The sequence below is a fragment of the Heterocephalus glaber genome, unplaced genomic scaffold (genome assembly GCF_053883595.1).
Source record: "Heterocephalus glaber isolate CG9 unplaced genomic scaffold, H.glaber_assembly_v1.0 deba00000937, whole genome shotgun sequence".
Classification (NCBI taxonomy): Eukaryota; Metazoa; Chordata; class Mammalia; order Rodentia; family Bathyergidae; genus Heterocephalus; species Heterocephalus glaber.
Genome location: NW_028258173.1, coordinates 7,427,161 through 7,453,565, shown reverse-complemented (window position 1 = coordinate 7,453,565; position 26,405 = coordinate 7,427,161). Strand labels below are relative to the sequence as shown.

Below are 26,405 nucleotides of genomic sequence, written 5' to 3'. Positions count from 1 at the left end.
CCGGGCTCACTGGCCCACCCTGGCCACTGACACTGGCACCACTCAGGAAGGAATCACCCCACCAAGAAGGGTCCTCTGGCTGGGCTGTCTGTGCCCAATGATGACGGCCCTGTCCTTGCCATCACCTGAGCCCACTTGGGTGCTGTCCTTGCCCTGTCCACTCTGGCAGCACTGGCATCTATCGAGTGAGCTGTGCATGCTCAGACCCTGGCTCTCGCATCACAGAGCTCAACACTACTGACTGCATTATAATGTGGCCCACACTATACACACCAGCCAGTGTGCAGCTGGTGTGCAGAGGATCCTAGGGACTCTGCACCCTGCAGGACAGCACCACCATCCTGGCCTCTGAGGCACTTCCTGTTCACAGCGCTTCTTGTCTCAGCCGTGCCAGGTCACTAGGGTCCTCGCAGGCCACGTAGGGAAGCAGCACCTCTGAAGGGGCCATCGGGATTCCTGCAGGTGCACCTGAGTGTCCCCAGAACAGGGTTCTGCAGGGATGGGCCCGTGGGCAGAGCAGCAGGGCCGGCCGAAGGCTGCACGCAGAGGTAAGCTGAGCATCCTATTCCATTCCGCCCTGCCCTGATCCCAAAGCCTCATGCTCTGCGTAGGTCAGGAGAGCCTTGACTGAAGACGATGCACTGTGTCTGGAGGGTACTTGGCTTTCCAGTAAGATATACGTCCCTCAAAGCCGAGTGTAGACACAGGGTAGGAGCCCTGCTTGCCTGCAGACACAGGTGGTCTTTCCCACTCCTAGAAGAGGGCTGTGCCTCAAATTCACTCCGAGCCTCAGGGTGCAGGGACATGACAGCCTGGGGAGTTGTCTGTGCTACTTCTGGTTTCTGAGGCTGAGTCCATCTGCCAAGGCGGCCCTGATGCAAGGAGCTAGTACCTGCCCTAGTCCCACTGTGCTGCCCAGGAGCCTGGGCCAAGCTAGAGGGATTCTCAGACGCTTGCAGGACCTGGATGTGGCCACCAGGGGGCAGCAAGTGCCAAGGTGGGAATTGGGGTCAAGGTGGTTGGCTCCATCCCCAGACACGTGTTCTAATTTAGGAGCCAGGAACACCCAACATTCCCAGGGAGTGGCCAAGGCAGTGGCTCCAGGCAGGGCCTCAGCTCTGTCTGTGTCTTGGTGCCCATGGTGGGCTGCTCTGGTCACACTTCCTCCAGGTGAGGGCACTGCCAGACATAGATTCCAGACTCTTCAGAGTTCTGCTGGCTGGTGTGTATTTGCCAGGGACTGATCTTCTTGAGGGATGCTCTGTTTCAGCATGCCCAGGAAAACAACAGTTGTGGGGCCTGAGGTCCTGGTTTCCCCGGGCCCCCAGCAGTCTGGCCAGGCTTTTCCTGGCTGGGAGGGGGCGGTGTCCCCACCACTGCCCAAGGGCTTCCTGCCATCTTCCTGGTCAACCATCACTTGGAGTAGCCTGGAGCTCTTCTCACCTGACGTGGCCTCGGCAGCTGCCACCCCTTGAACCTGACCCCTCAGGGGCCCTCAAGGAATCTGAGCCCTGTCCCAAAGGGGCAGCCTCGCCTCCCCACCTGGCACCACTGCCCCAGCTCTTGGGCAGAAGCATCCTCCCTTCCTGCCAGCGAGGCCCTTCAGAGTGTCCGTGCCCATAGTCGGCTCCCTGAACCCTCCTGCCCTCCCCGAGTCCTCACCCCAGGGTGCGGCCGCCCCTGCTGAGCGGGCCAGGCTGCAGGTGCCCTGGACCCGGATTCCGGATTCCGCCTTCCTGCACTTCACCCCGCTTCCCCAGGCACAGACAGAGACCTCGGCCCTGCCCCAGCCGCGCTCCTTCTCCTGCACGGCCCCACTCAGCCCACCGCCTTCCCTGCCTCGGTCCCGGTGGGACCCACTGGAGCTTCAGTCCCTGGAGCCTTCGCCCCACCCTCTCCTTCCTCCTCCCCCCTCCTCCCCACCCCCGCTCTGCACTAACGCGCTCAGTGCCACTGGGAGAATCGTGGGGCAAACAACTGCTTGGGGAGCAGGGTGAGGGGCACAGCTGGAGAGGCCGGGAGGAGGCTGTGGAGACCCCCAGGAAAAGCCCCTGGCGACTGGGGCTCAGGACCCAGGAGCTCAGGGCTGGAGGGACTGGAGACCGCTAAGTACCCTGAGATGCAGGGCAGGACACAGGCGAGGGACTTAGAGGCCGGGAGCGGCGTCTGACGCTGACAGCAAGTGGGCCCTGAGTTGGGGAGCTGAGGGCCATTTAGCTGGAGGCTGGGGCCTCCGTCTCCAGCAGGAAACCAGAAACTAGAAGTTAAAACCAAACTGACTTCAAGTGTAGTTTGAGGGGAGCAGAGGCCAAAGCAGGTGGAGAGCCCTCATCCCAGACTGGCCCCGGCCCACTACGCCTCCCTACCCCTGGGGACTCAGTTTCCCCACCCGAAAGAAGGCTAGGACCATCCCAGGGTCAGCAGTGCTGCCCTGGGGAGGGATGTTCCTGGCGTAGGAAACGGGAACCTAGTCGCGGCCACTCCTGAGAGAGGAGGTGGCTGGGTGTGGAGCTGTGCAGCTGCTGGGAGCCACCTGGGTCAGCATCGCCCGCACTTCTTAAAGGCACAGGAGGGCGAGGAGCCCAGGGAGCAGCATGGTCTCCACCCCCGAGGGCTTCTTCCTGGCACCTGGCGAGGGCCGCATAGGTAAGGGTCTGGAATTTTCATGCGACAGAGATCGACGTGTGGCCGGGCCTCTCCGGGGGTCTGCAGGGAGCAGGGCTGAACCAAAGACCTCAGGGTCAGGCCAGGGCTGCTGCGAGCCCAGCTGGAAAGAGGACAGCTGCTCCAGCCCTGTTCTCTGCCCTCCCAGCTGGCCGGCCACCCGTGACCCTGCTGACCACACCCAACGCCAGTGTGCCAGGCGGGGAGTTTGCAGGCCCCTGGCCAGAGATCCCAGAGAGGTCCCCGTGTGTGGCTGGGGTCATCCCTGTCATCTACTACAGCGTCCTGCTGAGCCTGGGGCTGCCTGGTGAGTGGGGAGCTGGAGTCTGGGGTCTCAGCTTGGCCGGAAGTCAGGGTCCTCCTAAGGCCCAGGATCACAGACTCGGGCTCCTCTTACCTCTATGGGGTGTTCTGGATCATTGGGCAGCGATAAATAGAGGGGAGTAAAAGTGAGGAGCCAGCCCTGGTGCTGTGGCACACACCTGTAATCCCAGCACCCAGGAGGCTGAGGCAGGAGGACTGCCTTCAGTTCGAGGCCAGCCTGGAGTACATAGCAAGAGCCTGTTTCAAAAGAACAACAAAAAGGAAGGGTAGCTGGGCCTGCCTTGGGAATCTCCCCAAGTCTGGTAGATAAACCAATGCCTGTGTTCAGGGAAGCCTCTGTCCCAAGGACGCAGAGCACCTGACAGCCACCTGGAGGAGATGGGTGGACCATGGTGGGGGTTTGGATGGACAAGGCAAGACTGACCTAATCAGCCTTCTTGGCTAAGTGGGCTGTTTCAGTGTTTTATTTTGTTTTGCGGTGCTGAGGATAGAACCCAGGGCCTCATACACACTAGGCAGGCTCTCTACCACTGAGCCGCCCCAGCCAGCAAGGAGGGTTTTCAGAAGGACCTGGGCAGAGGAGAAGAGAAGCCAGCCCTGCCTGCGCTGGCAGGTGGGGAGGGACAATAGAACACCACAGCGGGCAGGCTCTGAGGCTCCCTTCTAACACCTCTGACCTCTCTTCGTGACCTTGCTCGCCTTCAGTCAACCTTGTGACCACAGTGGCCCTGGCCCGCCTCACCGCCAGAACCAGGAAGCCCTCCTACTACTACCTTCTGGCGCTCACGGCCTCAGACATCATCACCCAGGTGGTCATCGTGTTCGTGGGCTTCCTCCTGCAGGGCGCCGTGCTGGCCCGCCAGGTCCCCCAGGCTGTGGTGCGCACGGCCAACATCCTGGAGTTTGCTGCCAACCACGCCTCGGTGTGGGTCGCTGTCCTGCTCACGGTGGACCGCTACAAAGCCCTGTGCCAACCCCTGCGCCACCGGGCCACCTCGTCCCCTGGCCAGACCCGCCGGGCCATTGCTGTTGTCCTCAGCGCAGCGCTGCTGACCGGCGTCCCTTTCTACTGGTGGCTGGACGTGTGGAGTGACACGGACCCGCCTGGCGCGCTGGACGAGGCCCTCAAGTGGGCGCACTGCCTCCTAGTCTACTTCATCCCCTGCGGTATCTTCCTGGTCACCAATTCGGCCATCATCTTCCGACTCCGAAAGAGGGGCTGGAGTGGGCTTCGGCCTGCGGTGGGCAAGAGCACAGCCATCCTCCTGGGCCTCACCTCGCTCTTCACCCTCCTTTGGGCCCCGCGGATCGTTGTCATGCTCTACCACCTGTACGTGGCCCCCGTCCACCGGGACTGGAGGGTGCACCTGGCCTTGGACGTGGCCAACATGGTGGCCATGCTCAACACCGTGGTCAACTTCGGCCTCTACTGCTCCGTCAGCAAGAGCTTCCGGGCCACCGTCCAACAGGTGATCCACAGTGCCCCCCTGCCCTGCACCCCGAGGTCACGGCTGGATGGCACAGTGGGGGACCCCGTGCTGAAGCCCTTAGGACTCCTCAGAGAGGCAGAACTGTAGGGCAGGGGCCCAGCCAGGGAGTTTGGGGCCAAGGCCACCTTACTGGGACCCTTGTGATTGTGCCCAACAAATCATCAGCACCCTGCTTTGTAATGTGGGCCAGGGGGAGAGGCCCCTCCTTCAGGGCTGGCTCCCAGGTAGAGAGAAGAACAGCTCAGCCAGCTCTTAGATTAGCTTCCCCTGCCCTCGCATTTCCCGCGAGAAGGACCGGGCTCTGCAGGCACAGGCTGGCGTAGCCGCTGCTGTGGCCGTTCTTCTGTGAGGGGCTTCGGCTGGCACAGGACCAGTGCTGATGTTGGCTGAATGAATGAATGATGGACAGATGTGAACCATCGTCAGCCCAGCCCCTTTCCTGGCACCTGCCTCTCATTCCCTGAATTATCAGCATCTCTGGCTCCCAGTGGCAATGCTGGGGTTTGGAAAGGAAGCTATCTGCAAGTACCCAGGCCTTTTGTGTGCTGAGGGAGCCCAGTGTATTTGGCCTAGTGATGGGAGGGGGTGCTTGGCAGACCCGAGCCCCCAGGGCATCCAGAGGGGGTGGCCTCAGAACAGATCTCGCCCCTGCCTGCCTCAGCTGTCCCAGGGAGACAACTCCCCAGAGCTCAAACATCCTGGTTTGATTTCCCGCCACCCCCTGCCTGGGGCCAGTGCAGGTCTGGGCCAGAAGAGGCTCCAGGGCTGCGAGTGTTGTTGCCACTGAGGAGAAAGGAAGTGGCCTCTCAGCTCAGGACATTGAGGGGCCACTTAGCTGAGGGCAGCCCCCAGCCTCCATGCCTCCACTGAGCTGTCTGAGCCCAGCCCCTAGGAGGAAGTTCTTTTCCTTCACCGAGGCTGCTTGAGTGCATAGGTGGCTGGCAGTGGCCGTGGGAGGGGCTCTGCCTGCTGCGCCAGCCTCCCCAGGCCCCTCTCCCCTCAGCTGCAGGCCTGGGGAGGCAGCTGCTAGGGCCTAGCAGATGGGACTCCCACCTGCTCCAGCCTTCGGTAAACACATTAGCCGCAGGAGCTGGGGCCCTGTCTGCTTCCCGGCCAGGCCGAGCTGACCTTTTCCCTGAATAGGAGGCCCAGGCGTGCCCCATCCACCCACCCACCCACCCACCAAGTGGTATGACAGACAGAAGAGCTAACATGTGCCAGGCACATGGTGCAGAGTAAATGCCCTGGCTTTCCCCGGACCTCCCTACTCTCCCCAGAGCAGGGATACCAGGCAATTGCTAGCTCCAGGAACTCTGAAAAGCAAACCTTTGTTTGACCTGATTGACCCGACGTCATCCTGTGCGTGGCATCCAGAAGTGCCGCTAGACTGGTTGGGGGTGGTGTGCTGCAGCCCCCCGCCTGCTACAGTGAGGACCTCAAGCCTGGTTTAGGCCGCATGGTACCTTCCTCTCTTCTGAAATCCTCTACCTTCTGAGGCACATGGGGCAGACTTCAGAGAATGGATTGGGACAAAACCAGATAGGGACCTTTAACCCAGCCCTTGTGCTGTGGGGTCTAGGCTGACCCCTCGCTGCAAGGGAGCTGAGTGTGGGGATCCCCATCGTGCACATGCAGGTGCAGCCAGGGGCAGAGGATGCACCTGAGCTCTAGTCCCTGCTGAAGGAGGAAGGGTGCAAGTGCAGGCACCCAGGAGAAAGGAGCCCAGCCCAGCTGGAGTCTGATGGGCTGGCTGGGGCCAAGTCTTCTGTACACAAGGAGGCCAGGGCCAGGGAAGAAAGCGAAGTGCCTCTGGGGCAGACCAAAGGGGGCTCTGGAGGAGGGGCCTTCTCCCCCTTCTCCCACTCCGTGACAGACCCTCGGGGATCCTGCAGGAGAGAGCTGAGCAGTGGGAAGGGCGTCTTCATGGCAGGCAGATGCACCAGGGCAAGACCAGGGGGCCTGGCCAGTGACTGGAAGCTGCCTCTAGCTGTCTGGTGAGCTGTCCCGGGAAGACCAGAACAGAAAGATTTGCTCACCTGTCCCTGAGCACTGTGCAACCAGAAATTAAAAACCTCTGGGAGGGGGCACTTTTGAGGCAAGTAGAATTTGTGTGCAGGTGGGGACTTGAGCCACCAAATCTCCTGTGTTAATGCTACTCTGACCTCACTTGTACACGTGGTCCAGTTGGAAACCTGGGCTCATCTGATTTGAGGGACTGAGAACGAATTTCCTCATGTAATAAATCAGTTGCTATATGTGGTGGCCTGCGCCTGTGTCCCAGACACTTGGGAAGCTGAGATGTGAAGCTCGCTTGAGCCCAGGAGTTCAAGACCAGTCTGAGCCACAGAGCAAGACCCTGCCTCAAAATACAAAAAATGCTTTAGGTAACAGTGCCTTTTTAGTGTTTCTGTAACATTTTATAAATGCAGAGATTAACACTTTGATAAGCAAGTCACTGAAATGTATTTTAATCTGCTGTGTTGCTTCCTTCATGCATTTGTATTATTAAACCTTTAATGGGCTTCTAGAGGACAAGAAGACACCAAGGATTTCAACCTGCTCTTCTCTCCTTCCTCCTCCAAGCCACCCACCTACCCATACCTCTGCTGAGATACCCCACCTAATGGAAATCTGCCTTGAAGTCCTGAGGCTCTCTCATGGTTCCCACTGCACGGTGCCTGACTTGTCAGTCATCTTACTGTGTCATTAACCCTTCGTTAACATTGGGGACAGTCACTTGTCAAAGGTCTCTCGTTTCTTTACAAGTCTATGGATGACTTTGCTGGTTTGGCAGTTGGTTGACAAATTGTTTTCTGGACTCTCTGTATATTGCTTTCCTAGGGCTGCCATAACAAAACGCCACAGGCTGTTGGCTTAAGCTACAGAAATGTATTTTCTCACGGCAGAACACGGTGTTGGCACCATGAGGCCTCTCTCCGTGGCTTACAGATGAGCAGCTGCTTGCTGTGTCCTCCCTGGTATTTCCTGGTGTCTGCTAATCTCTCCTTATAAGGGCGTCAGTCAGACTGGATCGGGCTCCACCCTGACCGCCTCAATTTAACCTAAAGGACTATGACCACATATATTTGCGTTTTGAGGTGCTAGCAGTTAGATCTTCAACATACGAATTTGGGGGACACAATTCAGCCCATAGCACTATGGTTATTTTAAGTTGAAATGTTTGGCAGAAAATCCAGACTTTGGTGAAAGTAACTTTTTGCAGCTTTGCATGCAACATCCCCCACCGTGCTCTTCTCCCTGGTTGGTATGAGACAAGATTCAAAGACAATCTCTTCAATTCCACACTGAGGATGTCTTTTCATTCTGAGTTTCCTTCTCTCTCTCTCTCTCCCTCTCTTTCCCTCTCTCCCTCTCTCCCTCTCTCCCTCTCTCTCATTTTTGCAGTACTGGGGACTGAATCCAGGGCCTTGTACTAAGCTACATACCCACCCCTCTTTTCAGACAGGGTCTCACTAAGATGCTACGTTGCCCATCCTGGGCTCGAACTTGAGACCCTCCTGCCTCAGCCTCCCAGAGAGCTGGGATTACAGGCACACACCACCATGCACTGATTTCTCTCTCTTTCTTAAGAGACAAGATCTCGCTGTGTTGCCCAGGCTGGCCCCAAACTCCTGGCCTTAGTGATCTTCCTGGCCTTAGCCTCCCAAGCAGGTGGGACTTCGGGCTATTTTCTCAACCACAGTTTGAGCTTCCAGGCCCCTTTCCCCAGTGCCTTTCTGGTGTTCTTATTCCATTTCCCAGAGTTCCTCGGCTCCCTTTGTTGCTTCCGCCCCCAACCGCATTTCTCCTTCCAAGCTGGCTGTGGAGGTGTGAACGGCTTTCCTGCACTGCTGTCACCGCCTCTCACTCACAGCCTGCTGCGTACCAGCACTTCCTCCTTTTCTTCTCAGGCGGATAGCAATACACCACTGCCTCTGCCCCTCTGACTTCAATTTACTTGGGCTTCCCCAGGAGAACTCCACTCCCTCCTCTGCCTCTTTTGTTTTGGTCTGTGTTAGTCTATTTCCGGCTGTTATAACAGAACACCTGAGGCCAGGTAATTTATGAAGGAGAGAAGTTTACTGAGTGCGGCACACATGCCGGTGGTCTCAGCTGTTCCAGAAGCTGAGGGAGGAGAATCGCAGTTCAAGCCCAGCCTGGGCAACTCAGCCAGACCCTGTCTCACAATAAAATCAAAATGTCTGGGGATGGGGTTAGAGCTCGGAGGTAGGGCGCTCCTGGGCTCAGTCATCCTGAGGGCTGGGAAGTCCAAGGACCCGGTGCTGATCTGCTCAACATCTGGTCAGGACCTCCTGGTGCCTCGTTACCTGGCAGGGAGCATCAGCATGCAGCCCCAGGGCTCCTCCACTCGTCAGAAAGCCATGAACCCCCTCCTGAGCTCATCTAATCCCAGGCACCTGCCAAAGCTCCCACCTCCAAAGTACCATTAACATACGACTTTGGGGATTAACTTTCGGGGTCACATTCCAAATGTAACATGGCCCAAAAAAGGGGAGCAGGCTGCTCAAGTGAAAGGGACTCACGCAGTCTACTCCTGCTCCAGCGTGTTTCACAGGAGCTCGGCACACAGACACGGAGTGCCGGTCCTGACAAGGTGACCAGGCTCCCTCCAGGTCTCCATGCTCAGGCTAGGGAATGGGCTGCCCGTGCAGGGTGGGGAGGGGAAGCTTGCCGGGGACAGGGACCAGGCTTCTGGGGAGATCGTGTGGGGTCTGTTCAGCAGCCCTGGCCCGGGGGAGGGGTGCCCCAGACAGCAAGACTACAGTTTCTGAGTGAAGCATGGAGCCCCTTGGACGGCGAGGCCGTATACACGCGAGCAGGGAGCGCGGGACAGTCTGGCGTGGGTGGGACGCCATGGAGACACCACCTCCTTCTCCGTGGGGAGGCCCCGGCTCCTTGGCGGGTCTTGCGGCCCAGCCCCTGCGGGCTGACAGGAGAGGGCGCTGCAGGGCGGCCGGACGATGCCCACGTCAGGCCGCGGGCGCGAAAGCCTTCAGCCACACTCGCCGATCCAAGGGATGGCCAAGGATCTGCCCCTGCCCAGGCCCACGCCCAGCCTGGGGGAATCATTGAGAGGGAAGGCTCGGCTTCCCCCGTCACCTCGTCCACCCTGAGCCACGTCCACCGCGCTGGGGTTGGCCCTCCCGCACACTCTGGTGGTTTCCTGTCTGCGAGGTACGAAGGGCCCTCTCCTCCCTCGTTGGCGCCCTCCATCGGCAGGGTCCGGCCAGCCCCTCCCCCTGGCCTCGATCCCGCTGCTCTGCGCTCCCCACCACGGGGTCCAGCCAGGGACCCTGGGCCCAGCTTGTCCCACCCAGAGGTGGGAAGGGGCCCGGAGGCTCATCCCACGCCGGCCACTGGTGTCCAGGACCCGAAGCCCTGACGTCTATCCGGAGAGGCTGGCGAGGCTCCCACGGGGAGGGTGGGCGGCTGCCAGCTGGGCCCCTTCCCTCCTCACCGCACTCTCTTTGAAGGGGAGCTGTGCGCGCTTCAGTTCTTCCTGGAGGACGCAGGTTAGGGCCGGACTCGCCTGACTGCTGCCCTGAGCCTGGAGCCCGGCTTGCTCTCCTTTGACTCGGTTTCTGCCCTCTGCACTGTGGGGGTGCCGAGGGTAAGGGGGGAAGTGGACAGTTGGTCTCCACCCCGCGGGCCCTGAACCCTGAGCCCTATCCTCCGAGACCCAGCCTGGTGCTAGGGGCTGGGTCCCCCCGTGCCTGCAGCAGGCTGGGCTCCTTGAGTGGGGGCCCCAGCTGCAGGGGTGGAAGGGTGCATCGTAGCTGTGGAGGGTCCTTCCCCGACTCCTCCTCGGTGTATATTTAGCGGGCAGGGTGGGCAGGGGAGGAATGCCAGGAAGCCCTGAATACCATAGCACCCGTGGAGGGGGCCCGAGAGCTGGGTGGAATGGTGGGGGGAGGCTGTGGAGACAGGGAAGGGGCAGGGGGTCCTGAGCTGGCTTTAGGAGCAGAGAGCAGTTCAAGGGCCTGGGGGGCGCGGGTGCCCTCTGTCCATAGAAGGACCGAGTGACCCAGTCTCCCGGGAATGTGAGGGACCATGGACAGGAGGCTGGGTAAAGAGCTCCGTGGTGCCAGGGATTGGGCAGGGCCAGCTGCAAGGACTCCTGCCACACCGAGCAGCTGGCACCTGGGTCAGGGAGCAGCGTGTGGGGTCCTTGGACAGGAAGAGTCCTTGTTCTTCCGGGTGCCCACACTCTCGGAGCCGCAGTTCCACTTGGGACACAGCCAGCTCTGGAGCAGCCAGTGGGGAGAGGGCAGAAGGGTTTTTTGGTGTCTTCTATTGAAAGTACTTCAAAGCCGGCGAAGGAACCAACATTCATGCACCTGAGTCGGAGCGGTGGCTGTGGGCCACTTCACCCACTTCCTCCTTCTGGGAAGAAGGAAGGGTGTGAAAGCAACCTGGAGGTGGGAGAGGATGCTGTGCACCCCTTGCTGATCACCCGAACCCCAGGGGTTGGTCCTGGGTCCAGGGATTTCCCGGGTATCTCTCCGGGCTCTGGACAGGGACCCAGACACGGCCTGCAGAGCAGCTATGGCTGAGTGGGGCAGAGAGGTCCCATCCTGGTGGTCTGGGGACCCGGCCTCACCCTCTCATTCTCCCTTTGCTTGCTGTTTCCAGGGCCACGGGGGTTCCGTGGCTGTTCTTATGGGGTTCACATGGCTGCATGTGAAGAGGCCGCCCCAAACCACCAAGGGTGTCAGAGCTCAGCCCAGTGGCCTGGAGCACGTCTGGGCAGTGGTGTCAGAGCCCCACACCACTCCCCATCTCTGGGTACCTCCTCTTGACCTGACCTTGGATCATTTCTCCTTAATGCCTAGGGTTCTGGATTTTTTATTTCCCCAGGGCTGGGGATCGAACATAGGCCTTGCACACCATAGACAAGCACTCTCCCACTGAGCTCCACCCCGCTCGGGGGCCTCTGGACTCTTAACCAGCTTAGCCTCCCTCCTCTGATCCCAGCACGGAAGTAAACAAAGACCATCCAACCAACAAGGACTCTCGCTCAGGAGTGATGCCATGGCAGGACGGGGAGAGCTTCAGAGTGGACAGGAGACCATTTCCGGTGTGCCTGGCAGGAGGCTTCCAGCCTAGGGATCAGGAGGCAGCTACCTGGATGCGGGACACCCCATTTAATTGGCCAGAGGAACATATTTGGCTTTTGCTTGGAAAAGAGGATAAGTTGGAAACAGGTGAGGCTGAGGCAAACTGTCTGTCATAAATCAAGGCTGGCAGGCTGTGCTGTGTGCTGCTGGCTGATTGTTTGGCTTCCTGGGCCAGCTGTTAGAGCTCATGGACTGACTTTTGTAAGTCTGACTTTAGACTGCAGGCTGGCTTTTTGGCTGGTTTCCGTAGTAACAGGCCGGCTGTCTGAGTTGCTTGCCCAGCTGTAGGTAAAGAGCTGGTTTCCAGCACTGGGTGCTGTAGTTGGAAGGTCAGAGTTCTATTTGGGGGAGAGGTACTGAGGATCAAACTGAGGGGTGCTCTACACTGAGCTATATCCCCAGCTTTTTAAATTTTATTTTGAGACAGGGTCTTGCTGAATTGCCCAGGCTGGCCTCAAACTTGAGATTCTCCTGCCTCAAAGTCTCCCAAGTATCTGGGATTACAGGCATACAATATGGCACCTGGCCAGGATTCATTTTCTGTCTGGTCTAGCCAAGCCCATTTGGGTAGTCAGTCTCATCTCAGCCTAGGAAAGTCGTCCCAGGTTTTCAGACAAGCAAATTAGGAAGCAGAAAGGTCATCTGACTTAGCTAAGGTCACAGAACTAGTGAGTTTCAGAACCTGGCCAAGGACCCACTGGTTCTGGGACCATCTCTTTACTTCTCCACCAGACCCTCAGGCTTCCAGTGGCAAGATGCATGTCTGGTTCATTTTTGTCCCCTGGCCTCCACTCCTGCCCTGCTACTTTCAGTATGGCCCCAACAGATAGTTATTCAATGAATGAATACAAGTTTTTATGCTGCTGATGAGGGAACCAGTAACAATGCAGAGTGGAAACCCAGGCTGATGAAACACTTGTGTTTAGAACCACCATGCTTGCTGGGTGTGGTGGCACATGCCTACCATCTCAGCACCCAGGAGTTCTAGCCAAGAGTTTAAGGCCAGCCTGGGCTACAGAGTGAGTTCAAGGCTATTCTAGACTACATAGGGAGACACTGTCTCAAAAAAAAAAAAAAAAAAAAAAAAATGAACCATCATGCTCCCAGCCACCTGTTCTCTGGCTTCCCGAAAGAATCTCAGACCCTCAGTGGGAGCCTAAACCACACTGCTTCCATGTTTTGGAGATTGGGATTGGGTCTCGCCAAGCAGGGAGGGGCAGTCTGTGGAGGAGGACTTGTCCTCCCAGGAGCTGGCCTGGGGGGTCCAACCAGGTGGGGAGGAACACAAGCTTGAGGCACTGCAGCCAACAGAATTCCAAGATGGGCCCGTGGTCTCCATCTCTATCCCTGGTGTGACTCCCAGGACTCCATTGCATTTGTACAGTAGGGATTTACGGTTAGGGAGACCTGCACTACAGGGACCCAGTGGTGGCCAAGTGTCAGGCGCCAAGGAAGAGGGTGCTAGGTGACCTGTCTGCCAGTCTTGCTGTGTCCTGGAGTAGTCTAGTGGCCTTGGATCACCATCCGTCCCCAAGCCCTAGTTTCTACATCTGCGGAGCAAGACACTGGCCTGGAAATCTAAACCTATCTATTGTTATTGTGATCCAGATTCTTTGGAGCCCAAGGGAGGCCAGCATTAAGGCTGACTGCCCTGGGGAGCGCTAGTCAGATAGGTGTAGGTGGCACCTTGATTCTGTTCAAAAAAGAAGTGGAAGAAACCACTTCTGAATGTGGCCTCTGTGTGAGTGAGCTGTAGGGTTCCCATTGCTTCTCACCCCACCCTCCGGTTCCCCCAAGTATGAGCCAGGGATAAAGGGCCACACCTAGAAAGAAAGAAGATATCTGGGGAGCAACAGGTGTGGTTGTTGATTTTTCCAAGGGCTGGGTTCTGCTTTCTGCTGTCTGAACACCTCCCCAGGCCATGGAGCAGGGGAGTGGTGACAACCTGATAAAACTGTCTCCAACCTTCCCGTTATACCTGGTGCTGTGCAGCAGAGGAAGGAGTCCAGGGAGGGGAGGTGACAGGTCCTTCCTGCCCAGTCATGGCCCTTCCGATGACCATCATGCAGCTGCAGGAGACAGGGTAGGCAGGGGTCCCACACGCAGCTTGGGGCAGCTCGGCTCTGTGCCCTTCTATCACCAGCATCCACTCTTCCTTCTTTTCTCCAGAAACGAGTCCAGCATGGACTTGGGCCCTGGAAAGCTAAGGGGAAAAAATGTCATGTGGCTGGGCAGGAAGAGGTCAGGGACAAAGTAGGGGCTTGCGGATGTCAAGAAGGAGTCACAAGGGGATGAAGGGGATGGATGCCTGTCTAGAAGCCAAAGAGCTTAGAAGGGGCAAGATGAGAAAATGCAAAACCAGCAGACTTTCGAGTCACACCTCTCTTTGGGCACCTGCTAGGAGCCAAGGCGGATCAGGCAAAGGACACACATAGTTTCCATTACAGTGGATTATTGGTGCTTATGTGGGGGGTCATTGCCCATAGGCCTCTGTCACCTCTCCAAGATCCCAAATGCAAGTTCCCTCCTGTCTGAGACTTACTATTTTTCCTGAAGCAATTCTGGGCTTGTCACTGCATAGGGCCCTCCAGGGGCCTAGGACAAATCCGGACCTCTCAACCAGGCCTTCCCTGGGCATCTTGTGCTCCCAACCTTTCAGCCTTATCTTCCCCAAAGCGTCCTCCCAACCATGGTCCAGCCAAGCCTGTGGGCTGACTGTCAGATTCCCAGTGCCTAACACCAGCCTGACAAACAGACATTAGGATCCATATGTATGGGATGCAGAGGACAACAAGCCATCTGGTGTATCTGATACTTTTCCTTTTGGCTTGGAACTACAGGGAAGGGCAGACACGCTCAGGTGTGGATCTTGCTGCCTTGGCTATGCTAAATCCCATCCAGCTGGCTCTGCAGTCAAGTGTCTGGGTTCCATAGAAGTTTGGGGGCTGCCTGGGCCCTTTGGACCCCAGCCTTAGTGCCTGCCGAGAATCTGCCACACCTCTTGCTGCCTTCCACAGCATCCCAGGGAAAGGAAAGGCACAGGATCAGATGGCTTCCAGTGGGAGCACTACAATTGGGTGCTTGCCTGCCAAGAGAAGCCCCTCTTCAAACCCCCCCCCCCGGGACCTGAAGCTCACCAACAAAGAGGGAAGCCCAGGGTGGAGTCTGAGGGGCAGTGAGACATCAGTCAGCTGGGGCAAGGAGGAGAGGGAGCAACACAGAGGGTCATTTTGCACTGCTGAGCTCCAGGGGAGATGCCCTGCAGCTGAGGAAGCCTTTTATTGGTTTTTGCTGCAGGTGCGACATTCCTGTGTAACTCCAAAGGAGACAGTCCCAGGTCGGGGAGCTGAGGCAGCAGGCCTCAGAAGGAGCTGGGAGCGTGCTCAGGAAAGCCCCGGAGACATGTGAAAGGCAGGCCCTCGAGGAATCTGGGAGACAGCAGCCAGGCAAGAGATGGAGGCGGTTGCTGGAGGCTGGAAAAGTCTTCCTTCTCACCTCTCCCCTGCCCTCCTCAGTGTCAGGCCATCTATGGGACAAGTCAGGGCCTGGGCACCATCCGCGTGGCAGGAGGTGGGCCAGGGAATGCTCGGGGAGCTGCCACATCCTGAAGTCACACTCCCCAGGCCTGCCCTTCCCTCAGAGCAAGCAGGTGTTAGGAGGCACATCCGGGCTTTGAGGAGGCAGGCTCCCTGAACTCTGGGCCAGGCGTATTTCTCTTGGGGTCAGTGTGCTCTGCTCAGTCTTGAGCCTCTTCCTGTGGAGGTCCAGTTTCCATGAGGGAAAGGAGGTTAAGGGGGAGGTGACATTACCTGTCTGTTCCTAGATTCTTCTGTATGGCAGCAGCTGGGGGTAGGCCTGTTAGTTGACCCCCAGTGGTTGGGTAGAACCAAATGGGCAGCTCTTCGGTCAGAACACAAAGTCACTTTAGCTGCAAAGGATGCCACCCTGGGTTCCAGACTGAAAGCCTCAGGCACCATAAAAAGCAGAATTCTTAGTCTCCATAATCTATCTATCCCTGGGTGTTACTCCCACAACTCTATTGATATATATATATATATATATATATATATATATATATATATTTACAATCTGATTAAGGTCGCTAATTGGGTTATTCATTATTTGGCTGTGCAGCAGACCAAGTCTTTGGCAGCAGAGGGCAAGTCAAATTCTAAGAACGAGAAGAATTTGATGCACCTAAAGATGCGGCGGTCAGAGGGGTGGGGGGGATGTTGCAAGGTGGCCTACGTGGAAAGGCTTTGAGAGTGGCCTCTCCAGCTCCAAGAGACCCTCGGCCAACAGTTAACAAGGACTCCATTCCAACCACACAGGAACTGGGATCTGAGAACAACCCAAGTGAACTTGGAAGTGGATTCTTCCCTAGGGCCTCAGTGGGAGATCAGACAGGCCAACACCTTGATTTTGGCCTTGGAACATCCCAAGCAAAGACCCAGGGGAGCCTGCCCCCAACTTCTAGCCCACAGAACTGGAAGCTCTTCAGTGGGTGATGTTTTAAGCTGCTAAACTGTAGTAATTTGTTGTGCAGCAATTATACCTAAAACAGATCCTTGGACAATGAAGTTTCTACAGCATGTCTGTTGACACCAAGGGAGGAGGAGTGCAGCGTTTGGATTTCACCCTCATCCAGCACCCTGTTCCCCACAGAAGTAGCAGTCTTGTGAAACCCATCACTGCCAGAGGCAGAAGCTGCTGATTAGGCTGGAGCCCCAAGTCTGTGCAAACTAGTTATAGATAGACCAGTCTCAGGGGAAGAACCCAGTTTCTTAGGCCTAACCATACAGATTTCTTAGATGCTTGCTTCTCTGCGAACGTTCATATATACATCTTGTTCTGTTTTCTTATGAGACAGGGTCTTTCTAGGTAGTTCAGGCTGGCCTTGAACTCAACATGTAGCCAAGGCTGGCCTTGAACTCATGATGATTCTCCTCCCTCAGCTTCCCGAGTATTGGGATTACAGGTGTGTACCACCATGCACCCTGCCTTGTCCTATATTTCTGCCCAGTTCTGATACTGTTGGATTGGCTAATCCTCGGCAATGCAAAATCTTTTCTAGCCAAATTATTTAGGCAGGACTTCCTTTTTAGTATACGTGCCGCCAAAGCGAGCTCAGGACTTCCTTTTTGAAGACCCAGATTACTTTCAAATTATCCTTAGACTTAGAATGAATTGTTCTCTTTTGGTTCCCTGATTTAAATGTTTTGATTTCTTACTGTGGCAGAGATGCTTAGCTGTCTACCAAAGTTCCTCACCCTTTCGGTATAGAGTTGTTATGGAGGACCAAAGACTACATTTCCCAGCTGCCCTTGCAACTAGAGTGGTCATGTGACAAATTCCCATCGCTAGAATGTGAGCCAGAGAGAGCACACTACTTCTGAGCCAAGGCTGTAAGAGGGAAGTGTGCCTCCTCCACACTTTTCTTTTTCTTCGGGCAACACATAAGTGACAGTGAGACCTAAGGGAAAGAGGGAGCTTCCAGATGAACAGAGCCTGGGTCCTTGAATCACCATATGGAGAAAAGTCACTAGCCAATTAGGAACAACTGCTTTTTTTCTGTTGTGTGAGAAAAATAAATTCTATTATATATCTGGGGGGTTGTTTATTATTGCCTCTTAGCCTGTGCTTCATACCTCTGCTTCGCCTTCTACCTAAATCAAGGTGCACAAGATGCTGATAAAGCTCCTGGGATGAAAACCTCCAACTCACCCTGCATTTCACTTTCCCTGGCCGGCTCCCATGCCTGTCTTGGTTCACACTGTCTGCTTGCTCTGACGTCTAGCTGACTCAGCCAGCCTGGGCCACCATCCATCTGCTGTTGATGGGCGCCTGGTCCCAGCAAAATGCACATTTATTCTCCCACACATAGGGTTCTTTTTTCACCAAAGGTAGTGCAGCAGTAAATTTGGAGAAGCAAGCTGCTGTTCAGCACATGGCTCGTGGTTACTTTGGGACAAAGCCAAGGAGCTCATGTCTTCAGCCCCAATTCTCCAAGCCAGAGCCTCCAGAGGTTGGCAGAGAGGTGCAGAGGGGCAATGGAGGGGGGAGAAAGCCAGAAGGAGGTGACAATTCTCTCAGAAAGCAATTAAGCATTTCTTGGTGGCCTCAGGGACAACCTCAACTTTTTGTACTTTTCCTCCAGAGAGCACGGGAAGAGAATATTGTGGCTGCAGTTCTTGAAAACCCTGCCTCATACTGTGGCTTTGGGAAGACAGAGAAGCTGACTGCAGGAGCTCCACCTGCACTTCCTGCTCCAGATGCTCCCTCCATGGAGACCCCTGGAATAAACCAGAGTGGGGCCCCAAATGCCAAGGAACTTCTTGCCATCACCCATTTCTGATGGCTATTGCCAGCCCCAGCAGGAAGAGGAGAAGCTGGACTGAAGGTGGTAAAGAAGCCCAGAAGAGGCTGCAGTCTCTGCAAAAGCACTGAGATGCAAAGGCCCCACTCCTCTGAGTAGGTCAGATGCCCCGGAAGGTTATAGAATGGCACGGCCATCCTTCCAGGGGCTTCAAGAAGACTCTGCCTCAGCAATTTCCAGAACAAATGTGCTGTTTGTTTGAGTCAGGAAATCACAGGCTGCAAATTCCCCAGGGGCCCAAGAATCCAGCCCCTGGCTCCTCCTGTCCTTGTGTGAGCAGGACAGTTAGATGCACACCACAGCACTGAGGTTAAATTACAACAACCTAACCTGGGCTGGCCCTCAGATGCCAAGATTCCCCTCAGAGAGGGTCAGTGGTTAACCAGGTCTCTCCAGGACTCTCACATAAGTGGCCTGAATGGGGGCAGCTCTGCTCTGACCCAGGTAGCTCTCACCCTAACCCTGCAGTGGTGGTGAGCTGTGGAGCCAGGGTGGATGCATCATAGGTGTTTCAGCGAAGACAGCCCCTAATTTCCCATACCTTCACGGTGTCCCCACCATTGCCTGGCCAAAGTTCTGCCTACCCAGTCTGATCCCTTCTCCTCTTTATCCAGCCTCTTCCTCTTTTTTGTTTGTTTGTTTGTCGAGACTAAGTCTCACCATGTAATTCAGGATGGCCTGAAACTCCTCGGACTCACTATGTAGCCCAGGCTGGCCTTGAACTTGTGGCAATCCTCTTGCCTCAGCCTGCCAAGTGTTGGGATTACAGGTGTGCACCACCTTCCCCAGCCTGTTCCTCTTATTCTGCCACTTTACCCTAGGACTTTGCTCATTCATTCTTTCCAAATGTCCCCTCTCCCTGTCAATCTGGGTCCATTCCATGCCTGGTTTGTAAGCATAACTGACCTGATCCCTAATTGCAAGCCCCCAGTCTCTCCCAGGAAGCCCAGGTTTGACAAGTGTGACCCCCAGGGTACTGGGTCACCACAGGAAATGCCAGAGTCCAAAGTCTACCCAGGACTGGCAGCTCAGATGGTTCCAGGGCAGAAATAACCTGAGCCTGATGCCCTTTGAGAAGCTGGCAGATGGACACACACATCCATCTCAGCAGAGGGAATGAGGGGCAAGACCAAGGCCTTAGGCTGTGCATGGAGAGGAACAGGGGCTGGCCGTAGGGATGGGCACTAAGAACAGTCTCGGCCTCACTCAGGGGACAAAAAGCACACAAAGAGTTCTCCAGACCCCATTTTCCACTGAGGAGCCGGGGCAAACAGAAGGTTGGATGACACACTCGATTGGCAAGGGTGGGAGAAGGCACTCTCGGGCTTTGCTAGGACTGTAAGCTGATCCCATCTCTATGGAGGGGGCAGCTCGCCAGTGTCTGCCAAAGGCACAGACTCCTTGACCCAGCAATTCTACTTCCAGCTATGGATACTTATCTGGGAAATGGTCCTTTGGTGTTGTTTGTAGCAATGACTGAAGATGGGAGGTACCCTTCTTAGGGGACTGGGTCTGTGACAGGATACAATGGGCAGAGTAAAGAGTTAAGAGACACTGAAGTATGACCATGGAACCAGGTGGTAGATGAATTGTAAAGAGGGAAAATAGCGGGCTGTGCTATGCGGGCAGCTCCTCGGGAGGCTGAGGAAAGAGGATTGCAAATTCAAGGCCAGCCTGGGTAACTTAATGAGACCCTGTCTCGAAATAAAGAAGGCTAGGTATGTAGCTCAGCGGTAGAGCCCTTGCCTAGCATGCAGGCAGTGGGAGGAAGTGGAGGAGGAAGAGGAGAGAGGAAGAAAAACAGAGTCAAGGGCTGAAAAGGCTGTGGGCTGACTGGCTTCCGGTCTCAATGCTTCGTAAAAGAGAGACCATACACACGCTTGTCTGCTCCTGCATTGCAAGGAATTTCTCTGAATGGATATCAGAGAAATGGGTTGCCTTGGTTTTATAGGAACAACTATTTTCTTTATATATATTTTTGTAACTAAAATTTTGGCCACAGTGGCGGCACACACCAGTAATCCCAGCACTTGGAAGGTTGAGGCAGGAGGATTGCCAGTTCAAGGACATCCTGGCTTACATTCAGAAACCTTATCATGAAAAAAAACACTCCCTCCCCAAAATCTTTTTGAACTGTTGTAAGCATGTCACCTATTCAAAAATTAAATAAATATAAAGTATGTGAGCCCCAGCTCTGTAATGGAAATGATACAATCTCATTGTTTTTTTTGTTTTTTTTAATGAGCGTTTTGTTTTGTTTTGTTTCTGAGAGTGTGTCTTTTTGTACTGTCCAGGCTGGTTTTGAACTTCTGGCTTCAGGAGATCCTCTTGCCTCAGCCTCCTTGAATAGCTGGCACTACAAGTATGTTCCACCGTACCCAGCTTGCATCAGTAGTTGAAGGTAAGTTCCAGGAGAGAATGAGGTGGTGGAGAAAACAACCCATGTCATTTTACATTCACACTATTATTAATTTTTACTAACACTTCCTTTTGTGATGCCACATGCAATCCTCAGGAAAATCTGGCTTTTTAAGATAAGAAATGGAAGCATTAGTCAGGCATGGTGGTGCATGCCTGTGATCCCTGCACTTGTGAGGATGAGGCAGGAGGCTTGCCAAGAGTTACAGGCCAGCTTGGACCATATAGTCAGTTCCAGGGCAACCTGAACTACACAGCAAGATCGTGTCTCAAAAAAAAAAAAATCAAAACAAAAACAACAAAAAAGAAATGGAGGCTTTGCGCCCATGGTGGCACACCCTTGTAATCTCAGTATTCTAGAGGCCAAGCCAGGAGGAGTTCAAGCCCAGCCTGGACTACATAGAGAGACCCTGTCTCAACACTCACCCCGCCGAAAAAGGAGGCTTAGAAAAGCAAGGTAACTTCTTGGAGGTCACATGGTACATAGTTGAACTAGGACTCGAGTCTAGGTTTGGGGGCTCCCTGTCACATGCCTTTTTCTGCCTCACCCTAAGGCAGGAGAGTCCTGGGGGCTTTGTCACTGTGTTCCTATTCCCACCTAGAACATGATCCAGGCCACATTATGGACCAGCTGGCTCAGACACTAATTGTCAGAAGATGGCATTGACTGGGCCAGGGATTTAGCTCAGTGGTTTCGCCTCCTGATGTGCAAGTGCAAGGACCTGAGTTCAATCCCTGGTACCAAAAAAAGAAAAAAAAAAGATGGCATTAACTTTCAGGTCAGTTTTTTGCTACCTGAGTGACTTTTGGGGAGGTATGGTGTGAATGTGTGTTCCCCAAATTCTTACGCTGAAACTTAGTTCCTACTGTTGTAGTATTGAGAGGTGGGGCCTTAAGGAGGCAATTAGGATCTTTATGAACCGGCCCAGGGGAGCTTGTTCTCTGTTCCACCGTGTGAAGACTCAACAAGGAGGCGCCATCTTGGAAGCAGAGAGCTAGCCCTCACCTGAGAAGAAGTCGGCCACAATCTCTGTTTTAGACTTCTCAGCCTCCAAAACTGTGAACAGAACATTCACATTGCTTATAAATTCCCCAGTCTGGGATAGAGGATTTAGCTCAGTGGTTTCACTGACTGCTACAAAAGCGCAAGGACCCGAGTTCAATCCCTGGTACCAAAAAAAAAAAAAAAAAAAAAAAAATTCCCCAGCCTGAGGTGTTTTCTTGTAGTGGTCCAGACTGAGAAGTTGCTTCATGTGTAAAGCAGGAACAATAACAGTTACCCATGCCCAGGGTGGCTGTGGGGGTTGAATGACCTTCGCGTTAAGGAAACAGCAGCCTGCAAGTCCAAACAGGCCAGGTTTCCTGCCCCACTGTGAGCTGTCAGCAGCCCAGGACTCTTAAACAAATGAAAAAGAAAGTGTTTTATATCTACTCCAGTACTTACATCCACTGGCAGCCTGCCGAGGGTTCTTTCTAACATTCTTCTCTCCTTCCCTTCTCTGATTCCCACTATCCTTTCCTTCCTGCCCCTGAGCCAGGTCTCATGGAGGGAGAGTAGCTCCCTGAGATTCTTCAAGGACTCAGGCCAGGGAAGGAAGGATCCGTGTGTGTGTGTGTGTGTGTGTGTGTGTGTTGTGTGTCTTTTCCTCACCCTTCTTGCTGCTTAAATTTCCAAGTATTTGTTTTCTCTGGAAGTTACTGTCCAACAGCAGTGGACTATGGAAGGAGAAAGATTCATAAATGACAAGAGGTTTCCTTCCTCTTCTCCACTAAGTAGATTTGAAGACTAAGCCCCTGGCCAGAAAGAAAAGAAAGCAAACTCCTTTTGAAATTCGGCCTCCACTTCTGTGTTCTTATTTAATTTTTAAAGTTCATATATAGCTACTGTAGTTGGAATCTTGAATATAGCCCCAAAACTCACAGGTTGAAGGCTTGGTTTCAGCCCATGGCGGTACTGGCAGGTGATGGAACCTTCAGGAGGTGGAGTTTAGTGGGAGGAAGTTAGGTCATTGGGGATTGTGCCCGTAAAGGACATACTGGGACCCCAGCCTCTTCTTTTCATTTTTCTTTGCTTTCTTTTTTTTGAGACTAGGTCACACTATGTAGTTCAGGCTGGCCTTGAACTCACTATGTAGCCCAGGCTGGCCTCCAACTCATGGAGATCCTCCTGCCTCAGCCTCCTGAGTGCTGGGATTACAGGCATGTGGCACCACACCAGGCCCACTTCTCTTTGCTTTCTGGCTGCTTCCTTTGCCAAGTGCTCCTGCCAAAATGTATGGCCCAGCCACAGGCCCAAAGGCAGGACAGCCAACTGATCTTGGACAAAAACCTCCAAAACTGTGAGCCAAAATAAACTTTTCCTCTTTTTAAGTTGATTAACTCAGTTACAGAAATGGAAAGCTGATTAATATAATAGTAAAACTGACCTTTTTCTTTCTTTCTTTTTGGCATTTAGATTCACAGAACCACCACCACCACCACAATCAGGATACAGAACAGTTCTATTGCCCTGAAAAACACTCCTTTCGGAAACCACACCCTTTCTCCACCCTGCTTGGCAACCATTGAGATATCACTGTAGTTTTGACCCTTTGAGAATTCATAGAATTCTCAGTTCATAGAAATGGAATCATAACCTTTTGATAGGCTTTTTTCATTCATAATAATGCCTTTGAGATTCATCTCAATTGTGTGTACCAGTAGTTCATTTCTCTGTATTGCTGAGTAGTGTTCCATTGTGTGGTGTACTGTAGTTTGTTTATTCATTCATTCGCTGAAGGACTTTTGATTTGTTTCCAGGTTTTGGTGATTATGACTAGAGCTGCCATAGATATTTGTGCAAAGATTCCCAACTAGAGGCAAGTCTGTCCCCCAAGGCACAGCCAGGAGTAACTGAAGACATTTTTTATTGTGCCTCTGGCACCTAATGGGTAGAAGTCATGAATGCTCCTAAACACACTAAATTCCAGGTCAGCCCCACAGCAATGAAGGATCTGGCCTAAAATATTGATACTGCTGAAACTGAGAAACCCTTTCCCAGGGAAATGTGGGACTGAGATTGTTGGATCATATCGTATGTGTGTGTTTAACTCTGTAAAAAGTTGTCAAGCTGTTTCCCAGAATGATTTTACCATTTTTTTATTGTTTATTTTTTCAGTGCTGGGGGCCCAAATCCTGCATGCTAGGAAAGTGCTCTACCACTGAGCTACGTCTGCAGCCCAAGGTCACCATTTTGCCTGCCCACCAGCAGTGTATGTGGGTTTAGGGTGATACACAGCTTTGCCAGCGCTTGGTGCTGTCAGTCTTGTTATTTCAGACTTCACAGCAGGTATGTGGTGCTATGCTTCTCACATCCATTTTCTAATGGCTGATCTGTAATGATATAGATAAGAATATAGAATAATATAGAAATAAGTACTTGTTGGCCATCTGCATATCCTCTTTGGTGAAATGTCTGTTCAAGTCTTTTGCCCATTTTAATTGGGTTGTTTGTTTCCTTACTGTTAATTTTGAGTTCTTTATACATTATAGATTCAATTTTTTGTGGAATATGCAATTATGTCTTTTGCCAATCTATAGCTTATCTTCCCGTTCTCTTAACAGTGACTTCTGCAGAGTAAACCTTTTACATTTTGGCTCAGGACTGTATCTCAGGGGTAGAGTGCTTTCCTAGGGTGTATGAGGATCTGGATTTGATTATCAGTGCAGTAAATAAATAAATATTAAAAAAATAAAGTCTGGGGCCGGGGATTTAGCTCAGTGTTCCGCCGCCTGCTTCGCAAGCACAAGGACCCGAGTTCGATCCCTGGTACCAAAAAATAAAAATAAAAAATAAAAATAAAGTCTGGCTCTCTGAAGACAGTAGCTTTATAAGAAGTGGTAAATAGGGTAGTGTAATTTAAAATCCTACCACTTTATTATTATTATCTTTCAAAATGGTTTTGGCTATTTCAATTCCTTTGTCCTTCCACAGAAATTTTAGAACCACCTTATGTCTATAGTTACAACCTTGTTTCTAACTTGTTTTGACAAGATATAGACTCATGATGCCCCAACTTTTCTTTGTAGGACTTTGACACCATCCATCTAGGTAGAACCTCTGGCTAAGCTCCCAGGGAGGAGGAGAAATGCCAATTTTACAGAAAACTCAAGAAGATCCATTCACCTGCTTCCTGGGAGAACACATGGTATTTTGCCTGAGGAATATGAAGAATGCAAATTTGCTTTCTCTCACTCAGGATGGAGTTGGTGCTTATAAAAAGATACACAGACTAATAAATGCTGCCAGTTTGCAAAGCCAACTTATCCTAGTTTTTTGACAACAAAATGGTACATCCTGCAAGATGTTACTTCTCCACTTGAAACACATTTTTCATCAAGCCAAATAAGTTGCCACAGATGCCACACCTCCTTCTTACATGTGTCTTCCTGCCTCTGCCTCCCAGAGTGCTGGGATTACAGGCATGTGCCACCATGCCTAGTCCTACAAACTTCCTCAAACTGTGGAGTCAGGGTTCATCTTGATCTGTGTCAGGTCTGAATACAGTGCCCTCTGGGTCTCTGCTGAGGCTGTCACGTGACACCAGAGTGAAGAGCAGAGGTGACCAAGGGGGAGTGGTCCTTCAGACCCTGGCTGTAGCTCCTATTCTGTATCTGGGAAGACTCCTAGCTCTGGCCTCTTGTGAACCCCAGGAAGGATGGGACTTCTGAGTTCTCTCTGAGCTTGTCATGCAGTGCCAATATTACACTGTGTACTACATTAAAGGAGGCCTCTGAGTTTTCTTCTTGTGCAACAGGGTGGTCTACTTGGGGATAAGAGACCGTGGGCCATCAGTCCAAGGGGCAAGAGCAGTGGGTACTGCCTGGGACGAAGGGTTGCTCTTTCCAGCTCTACCATTGCCTTGCTGCTGGACCTGAGCAAAGAACTTGACTTCTGTGAGCCCCTTTGGCTCATCTGTAACCTGGCAGCTCTGCAGTCTGACCTGCCCATCTCATGGGATTATTGCAAGATGCACATGATTGAGCATAGAACATTTCTGGAAAGATGCAGCCAGCCCAAACTATTCAATGGCTTCTCTGGGAAACAGAAGAAGGAAGAGAGCAGAGAGGAGGTCATGAGGATTAACATTTTCATTTTCAATCAATTGTGATTTTATTTCATTTTTTTAATACAGGGATTGAACCCAGGGCTTTACAGTGAGCTGCACTTCCAGCCCTATTTATTTATTATTTTGAAACACAGTTTCACTAAATTACCCAAGTTGGTCTCAAAGCTCTGATCCTCTTGCCTCAGCCTTCTGAGTAGCCTACAGACTTTTCACTCATAAAAGGAATTCATATCTGTTTTTTTGTTTTTTGAGACAAGGCCTCACTGTGCAGTTCAGGCTGGCCTCAAACTCACTGCAATCTTCCTGCCTCAGCCTCCCAAGTGCTGGGATCACAGGTGTGCACTACCACACCGGGGATACGCGTTAAAAAAAAAAAAATCTGAAAGGCTGGATGCGTTGGCACTCATCCCAGCTACTCAGCTACTCAGGAGCCTGAGGCAGGAGGATCACAAGTTGGAGGCCAGCCTGGACAGGTTAGCGAGACCCTGTTTCCAAATAAAAAATCTAAAGGTCTGGGGATGTGGACTTGTAGAAACTATGCTTTGCATATGGGAGGCCCTGGGTTCCGTCTGCAGCACCAAACCGGGCAGCAGCAACAAAAATCAATTGTAGATGTTCGTCACAGTGACTAAATATGGTGATATAATAATACATTTTGTGGTCTGTAAGAATTTTCCAGCCCTGCTAAACTGCTAGTTACTCTTCAAAGCCGGTGTTGTGAGTCACTTGGGCCAGCATTTATCACATGGATTTCACAGCACAACAGGCTGAGCCCCTGGGTATCTGAAATCTGAGGGTGCAGTGAAATCACCCAGGGTGGGCGCCTGGGTTGGAGGGGAGGTGGCGGGAAGAGTTGGTTCGGTTCTTCCCTCCTCCCTCTGGGCCT

General features: G+C 53.2%; 2 protein-coding genes and 1 long non-coding RNA gene across 8 annotated transcripts in view; 2 read left to right on the top strand and 1 right to left on the bottom strand.

Moving 5' to 3' along the window:
- The first annotated feature begins 2,594 nt into the window (after window positions 1-2,594).
- On the top strand, window positions 2,595-5,626 carry Gpr142 (G protein-coupled receptor 142). Its single transcript, XM_021241265.2, has 3 exons — window positions 2,595-2,646; window positions 2,813-2,971; window positions 3,694-5,626. The coding sequence occupies exons 1-3, from the start codon at window positions 2,595-2,597 to the stop codon at window positions 4,563-4,565; spliced, it is 1,083 nt and encodes a 360-aa protein (XP_021096924.2). The 3' UTR covers window positions 4,566-5,626.
- A 2,913-nt stretch (window positions 5,627-8,539) lies between these two features.
- The window catches only part of LOC106010731 (uncharacterized), a 36,597-nt gene continuing 18,731 nt past the window's right edge, over window positions 8,540-26,405 (bottom strand). For 4 of the 5 annotated variants that reach the window (XM_087208551.1, XM_087208549.1, XM_087208550.1 and 1 more), the window contains exons 3-5: window positions 13,596-13,820; window positions 9,958-10,883; window positions 8,540-9,426 (exon numbers count right to left, since the gene is read on the bottom strand). In XM_087208551.1, coding sequence (XP_087064677.1) covers window positions 9,259-9,426; window positions 9,958-10,833 — 1,044 coding nt within the window. In that variant the 5' untranslated portion in view covers window positions 10,834-10,883; window positions 13,596-13,820 and the 3' untranslated portion in view covers window positions 8,540-9,258. Of the gene's footprint in view, window positions 10,884-13,595; window positions 13,821-26,405 lie in introns of all 5 variants that reach the window. The other variant, XR_015450274.1, reaches the window with a different exon arrangement.
- On the top strand, window positions 9,515-26,135 carry LOC101722726 (uncharacterized). 2 transcript variants are annotated; one of them, XR_015450276.1, is made up of 7 exons: window positions 9,515-9,674; window positions 11,358-11,704; window positions 17,775-18,088; window positions 20,288-20,394; window positions 20,764-20,868; window positions 21,014-23,739; window positions 24,480-26,135. It is a non-coding gene; the product is annotated as an uncharacterized LOC101722726 (long non-coding RNA). The 2 variants fall into 2 exon arrangements; XR_015450277.1 differs by lacking the exon at window positions 20,764-20,868 and having other exon boundaries at window positions 17,775-20,394; window positions 23,569-23,739; window positions 24,480-26,129.